Raw genomic sequence first — 7,383 nt, 5'->3', positions numbered from 1 at the left:
TTTTGGCCGGGTGGGGGAGGCGGGGGAAGGAAATCGCCCGGAACACTAGTCATTTAATTTCTTGTCAAACTAATTCTTGCAGAATACGTCAAAAGTTTATGGATTTAATAACATATATTTTCTTAAACATATTCTTTTGTGGTGAATATTGTGTGAAAATTACAGAAGTCAGCGAACGCATTTATTTGAGTTCGCTTTTGAGTTACGTAGTTACTGCTATACCTAGCGTGCAAAGCGTCAGTTCCTTCTTCTCCATTTTGAAGCGGCAGGAGTAGCGTCGTTAGGGAAGTAGGGAAACTTGTACTGTGGGTATTTGTAGGTAGAAGTTGTCCCAGTAAAGAAAAATTCATTCAAGATGGTGAATATGGATCGCGAGGTGAGAAAGTACTCAATTATTTTTAATTCTGACTGTAAATACTTGGATAAGAGTTCATCGATCCTAACTGGTCAATGGACGCAACGGAAGTTGGTTTAACGGGTTCTAAAATCATTTGGAACTTTTTGAAAGTTAATAACTGTCCTAATGGCTAGAATTTTTAAATGTTTATAATACTCTTCTTGTGATTGTATTAATTGCAGTACGACGTCCTTTGGTGAGGCAAGTTTACGTGTTCTGAAAGTGAGTGAGTGTGTGTGTGTGTGTGTGTGTGTGTGAGTGTGTGTGTGTGTGTGTGTGTGTGTGTGTAAAATATCGCGCATTACGCGTTGAAAGATTAATTTTTCACTTTTTGTTGTCAATTTTGTGATAAGTTAATATATGTAACATGTAGTTCTGAGCGCCATTAATGGCGGAAGGAGTTGACCACCTCTGTACTTACAGTTACATTAATCAATTTTATACTGTTTCTATACATGGTAATATTCCATGATCCCCGTATGTTGGAAAGGCCTACAGTTTTGTTATAGTGAGCGGGTTTTTAACGCGTGATATAACATGGATACGTGGAAACGAGTGGTCGCCATTTTGCCTTCCATTCAGCACCGCGCTGTTAACTATAGCAGCTCTGGTTGTTGCCTGGAAGAAAATAAATGTAAAGCCATAGGTTTGGTTGTGAGCTAGAAACTCGCTCACGGACCCGGTCAAGGCTTTAAATAATAGTATAAATTATAATTAAGTTATTAGTTAGAAAGTGTGATGATACTAATTGAATTTCCTTCCTACAGAATGATCACGGTGAGCCAGAGCATGTTAGAAAACTATTTATTGGTGGATTGGACTATAGAACAACTGACGAGTCCCTAAAGCAACATTTTGAACAATGGGGTGAAATAGTTGATGTGGTGGTTATGAAGGACCCTAAAACGAAGAGGTGCGTAAAACAGCTTAAGTTCAACGCATGATAAAATTACTTTATTAAGGAAATGTTAATAGCTCTTCATGTCTTGCAGGTCGAGAGGGTTTGGGTTCATAACTTACTCCAGAGCACATATGGTGGATGATGCTCAGAATGCTCGCCCACACAAAGTTGATGGTCGTGTTGTGGAGCCGAAAAGAGCTGTTCCTCGCACGGAGATAGGTAGGCCAGAAGCGGGAGCCACTGTGAAAAAGCTATTTGTTGGTGGAATTAAGGAAGAGATGGAAGAAAACGATCTGCGCGATTATTTCAAACAGTATGGCACTGTCGTCTCTGCTGCAATCGTCGTTGACAAGGAGACTCGCAAGAAGCGTGGCTTCGCTTTCGTAGAATTTGACGATTATGATCCAGTTGACAAAATATGTTGTAAGTGTCGACTTATCTTTATGGCATTTAAAATAGTTGTGTATATTTTTGGTAGTGTGACGGAATGTATTTTATACTTATGGTAGTGCAAAGTGTAAAATTTATTATCATGTGTTGCTGAGTTACTTAACTTTTTTGTTAATTTGCAGACGAAATTTTTAAAATGAGATTCCTTTAATTTTCAATTAGAGCACTGAGCCTTGTGGGCTATTCAGTGCTTACCTGAACTTCTGAGGCATCAAATATGTTCAATAGCTCATTTTTTGTGTATCAGAACTTTGCATTTTGATGTACCAAAGTTTTTTACTGTGGCTTGCAATTTGTTACTAAACTCAGAATTGGTGTGGAAGTTGACCTGTTGTAATCTTAAGTTCTAATTCTTCCAGTGAGTCGCAATCACCAGATCCGTGGGAAGCATATAGATGTCAAAAAAGCCTTACCCAAAGGTGATGCTCCAGGAGGCCGTGGAGGTGGAGGCAGAGGCGGGGTTGGTGGTGGCGCAGGTGGTGGCTGGGGCGGAGGACGTGGTGACTGGGGTGGAAGTGCTGGTGGCGGTGGAGGTGGTGGCTGGGGAGGTTAGTAATTGCTGCATCAGTCTTCATGCTTCTGTTGAGTTTTAATTCTAGTCTTTATATTGTTTATAACATTGATTTATTTTCAGGTGCTGATCCATGGGAGAATGGCCGTGGTGGTGGCGGTGACCGATGGGGAGGTGGTGGTGGCGGTATGGGTGGTGGAGATAGGTGGGGTGGGGGTGGTGGAATGGGAGGGGGTGACAGGTACGGCGGTGGCGGTGGACGCAGTGGTGGATGGTCCAATGATGGTTACAATAGTGGACCACAGTCTGACGGATTCGGTGGCGGCTACAAGCAAAGCTATGGAGGAGGTGCAGTTCGTGGTTCTAGTGGTTATGGTGGAAGCCGGTCTGCTCCATACTCTGATCGAGGATCTCGAGGTGAGCTTTTAAAGAGGATTTTGCTGTTTGTTGCAGGGTGATCAAGCAATTTGCAAAAATTTTATTGCATTTCAGGTGGTGGAGGTGGCGGTTACGGTTCCGGTGGTGGCCGCAGGTATTAAGTGCTGTGGCACTCCTTTCCTCCCTGTGCAGGTATGTAATTCTTGTAGTACATTTAAATTTGTCAATATTATGCATACAATCTTGAAATGTTGAGTAACGTTTAGGAAACTGTTAGGCAGGCATTTCATAGAGGTTTAAGATACAGATTGTCTAGTTCAGCCTCCTTTTTGGGAAAGTAGTGAAATTGCACAAAATACTTTCGGTTATTCAATGATTAGGGACTAAAACACGTATGTAGACATGATTAAGATAAATGATTAATACAGAATAAATTTAGGTTGAAGTGCAGTAAATGTGTACTATGCTTTTCCTGTTTGTGCTGCTAAGTCTTTCATATTAATGTGGAAATAAGACTTGAGTTGGTTGAGGGTAGCAAGTTGTATTGCTTGTTCATAACTTCCTATGATGGTAAATGGTTTGGTTTCACTTGTGATTACTTAAGCTGTATGTGGTCTCAGATTGACCACAAACTCCAAAATTTAGGTATTTTGAAAAATAGTGATTAGCTACTGTATACTGTCATGTGATTGTGAACAAAGTGATGACAGCTGCCACAACAGAAGAGCTGCAGTACACTGTTAGTGCACTTAGCCTAAAAAAATTGAACATTGCAGAATTTTTTAGACATGCAGTTTACTTGCATTGGAAAGTCAAAAGTGCACTTGAATATACAATATATTCAGCTGAACTTGGTGGCAGCAAGCTCTGGCATATTCAGGAACAGAAAATGCTGCTAGCTTTCAAAGTAACTTACGCAGCAGTTTAGGCAGAGTAATAGAAACTGGGCTATTCAGGTGATAGGAAAGTTCTGATGAAATGAAATGCCCACAGTAGGACAGATGACATGTCCTGTCCCCCTGGAGTTGAGGTCCTGGCTGACTTAATTCCTGGATAGTCTTCTCCATCATTAATCTTTTTTGTTCTTAATGAAAGCTAGTATTAGTAACCTTGTGCCTGAGGTTGTAGCCACTTTGAGTGGAAAATGTATTAGATTGGTTTCATTTGGAAATTTATCATTATGGATCTAATTGTGATTGAAGTTATAGCTCTTTCAGTGTTTAGGAATATGGTGTAAGTCCTTAAGACAAAAATCCCTTCGAGAATTTGGAGGTAATTAATATTTATGCTGTCTTTTGGTAGAGTATTAGTACCTTGATGGTTAGGATTATGTGATAAACTTGTTTAGGTAGATAGTGGATAATATTTTGTGAGATGTTAACTAATGTTTTATGCATTTTGTTTTCTCTCTGAACCTTGTTTATTCAGGTGTCGCCTATTTCTGATACTTCGCTATAAGTAGCTGAGGCTGTCAGATGTAGGAGACAGGCAAAGTCAGAGCACAGGAGAGGCAGGCAGGCAGGTTTAACCTTGAGCAGAGACAGAAGAGCAAATGAGCAGAACAGGACATGGATCAGTTCGTTGCTAGAGCAATCGTGTGTACTGCATCATCAGTCATTCCATTTTAAACAATCTCACCCTTGACACCATTATCAGTTAGTGAAGTAGTCTACATCCTATGTCTTGTGTAATTATCTTCGACTTTTTAAGATGTGTAATTTTATTGTAGTTGCTCAATAGTTGTCAGATACAGTTCTGGAAATCTTGGCCTGAAAATATAAACCATTTACAAATTATGATCAAAAATGCCTGTAGTTTTGAGGAATGAGTACAAATGTTTTGGAAAGTTAACTTTTTGTCCAGTATCTGATTGATAATGCCGAGAAACCAGTTGTATGAACTTTTATAGGTCATTGTATTTATTTAGCTGGCTCTCACATTTTGTATAGGTTTTAAGTGGTCATACACCTTAGTCTTTGTGAGAAGGAATCCAGTTTTCTTTTGAGGGACCAAATCATAAGTGCGAAACTGCAGGCTTGTAGGTGTTCAAAGGTACCCTCACTAATTTATTGTAGTTCTTGCCATTTTATGATATAAAAGCAGTTTTAGTATATTGCATTGAAAGTTAAGTGAATGAGGAATTGATCTGTATGCTTAGAACTTCATGCAGTAAATAATTAGTGAGTACAAAGATCTGTAATCCCAACGTGTCACTAATTACTGGTTTCTTTGTTCTCTCTCTTCCCCTCCGTTTCTTTTTGGATCCGAGTTTTTGGATGTTTGGAAGACATTCAAGTGAGTTTTTGGTATCCTGAACCAAGGGCTCACCTGCATAAAAGGTCAGTTGCTGGTGACTGTATATCTTTAATTTTAAAAAGCCCCCGTTTTTGTACTTTCCAACACAATAGGCCATGTGAAATGCATTTATGTATTATAATTTTCCTATGTTCTAAATAAACTTTTTCTAATAAAATTGTCTTCTTTCTTTAACCTATTGACATTCCTGAGACAAAATTAACAATAAGGGCTACTGCAGTGGTGCTTGCTGGTGTGAGGCTGATGCAGTGTGTAGCAAAATATAAGTTGGCTGGAAAACATGTTCTCAGTAAAGGCAGTTAAAGTGAAATGAGTTTGGTAATATTGTATTTGCTCCATAAGTAATGAACTTGATAAGTAAATAGATGTACTGATAAAGCTGAATATTTGGAGTATTTACACCAAACTATGGAAAATGCAGTGATACTAGCTGACTGGTAATGTTGAGTGTGTGTGTGTGTGTGTGTGTGTGTGTGAGAGAAAGATTCATGGCACACTGAAAGTAAAATTGTGAAAGTTTATTTTGTAATGGTGCTGAATAGTTGAGCATTCCAGATTGAAGTGTAAATGTTAAGTTCTGTGGAAACTTAGTTTTGGTGCTTCATGTATTACTTTGTTGCACTTGTCACTTGGAAGCAAGTAGACTTATGTCCACAAATATTTACTTAGTCATCTAATCAAATTTTTGCAGTATACAAGCAGAGGTAACTTGGTACCTCTACAGTAGTAAGTAGTACGGTGTTAAATTTTGTAGTGAACAAATATTGAAGTTGGGTGGCTAGTTGCCCCAGGACACTTGTAGCAAGGAAGAAATGCCACTCCAGTGTGTTACTGTAGTGCAGAGGTGAGATGTGAACTTGGTGCTTCGCTTTTGAGGAAGGATATGTACTTGATTAACCTGAGGTAAGTTTGAAAATGAAACTTCAGAGACCCAAATTTAGATTTCACATAGGATTGAGAGTAATTTACACGACTTCAACAACCTTTCACTGTCTCATTAAAAAAAAATTGCAGTATCCATTAGGGGATGTGAGAGGTTTAGTATTTTCAGTGAGTGGTGCAGATGTTAGTTGTGATTATTCTGTAAACTTTTCATATGGTTAGTTGCAGAAATGAGTGTTTCTGAGATTGTATTATTTGCAACTACATTTTAGTAGTAACAGTACTGGAAAATTCAGAACTATGACAGTAACAGTATCAGGTTTTATCTTTGGGAAGAGTATTTGATATAGTACATTCACGCAGGAATGTGTTCAAACATTTGAGGGTGTTGCAGTTGCATAATTCGAAACATTGTCCATAAAGATTTAAGTTTAAACAAGTATTGATAGTAATGTGAGAGATAAGACAGTAGTGTCCCTGCAGACCTAACACTATCTGTCCAGAAGAAGCTGCTTGAATATTTATTCATACCATAAGAATTCAAAGTGGTGCAAAGCTAGGTAACATGCTTAAAATTTTCAGATTTGTAAAATTACTTGACAAAGAACACATTGTTAGTTGGAATTGGCAAACTTCAGTTGTGTGCAATTTTGTAAGAATATTAAATGGAATAAGTGGTTTTGAGTAAAGCAAGAGGTAAAAATACTGGAGAATTGCAATCTGCAAAAACATTGCCTGCATTGACATTAACCCATTCTAAAATTTCTTGTTTACGGGGATCCACATTGAATAGGACTTAGATATTATTAAACAAATACAGATAAGGGCAGCGTGAGTTAGGTTTTTTCTCCCATGGGAATGTTGCAGAGGTGCTGAAGAAACTGGCAGACATTTGAAAACAGTCTACTTGTAGTTTTGGAGACTGGCTTTGAATGATTGTGGGAATAAAACTGGCCATGTATCTCTTGTATAGGTATTGAGGACAAGATTAGGCTACAGTAGCATTTTTTTTCTGCACTGTCAATTGAGTGTTGCAATGGGACATAACCTGTCATGCATTCCAGTGGTATGCAGAGTATGTAACATAAAGGGTATATTTGAAATGCACGGATGCTGCTTGCTTTAAGATGGGAAGACTAGTATTAAGCAGATTACAGTAATTTAACATACCAATTACAAATGTTACATATTGAAAGTGAACTCTGCTCTTATTAGGATGATGATTTTAAAGTACATCATTGTTTTCTTATTGTGGATTTTCTATTTACGTATGTCTGATAGGGTTTAACAGTTTTCTTTTTAAAGTTGGTAAGTCTCAACCACATGTTAAAGTTGATTTAAACTCAAAGAATGAAAGCAATTTTCATTATTGGGTGTTTGAAAGCCATGTTTGTGCTATACAAATAAAGAACTTCATTACAATAAGTTTTGTCTGTGGTTAAACTTCATTGCAATAAGTTTTGTCTGTGGTTACAAAGGTAGTTCAGTCCTTGATCAGTCCCAGGATTTTTAATCAGTCAGCTTCACTTGTGGCAGTGTTTGTTGATA

At 38.1% G+C, this 7,383-nt stretch overlaps 1 protein-coding gene across 1 annotated transcript; it reads left to right on the top strand.

The window, feature by feature from the left end:
* The first annotated feature begins 219 nt into the window (after positions 1-219).
* Positions 220-5,110, top strand: LOC124552493 (heterogeneous nuclear ribonucleoprotein A1, A2/B1 homolog). The gene is made up of 7 exons (XM_047126777.1): positions 220-376; positions 1,165-1,310; positions 1,390-1,721; positions 2,108-2,296; positions 2,383-2,676; positions 2,752-2,829; positions 4,066-5,110. The coding sequence occupies exons 1-6, from the start codon at positions 356-358 to the stop codon at positions 2,796-2,798; spliced, it is 1,029 nt and encodes a 342-aa protein (XP_046982733.1). The 5' UTR covers positions 220-355; the 3' UTR covers positions 2,799-2,829; positions 4,066-5,110.
* Positions 5,111-7,383: the final 2,273 nt, after the last annotated feature.

This window comes from Schistocerca americana, chromosome 10, assembly GCF_021461395.2.
Source record: "Schistocerca americana isolate TAMUIC-IGC-003095 chromosome 10, iqSchAmer2.1, whole genome shotgun sequence".
Lineage (NCBI taxonomy): Eukaryota > Metazoa > Arthropoda > Insecta > Orthoptera > Acrididae > Schistocerca > Schistocerca americana.
Note: the sequence above shows the minus strand (reverse complement) of the source record. Positions and strands in the feature narration are given on the sequence as shown.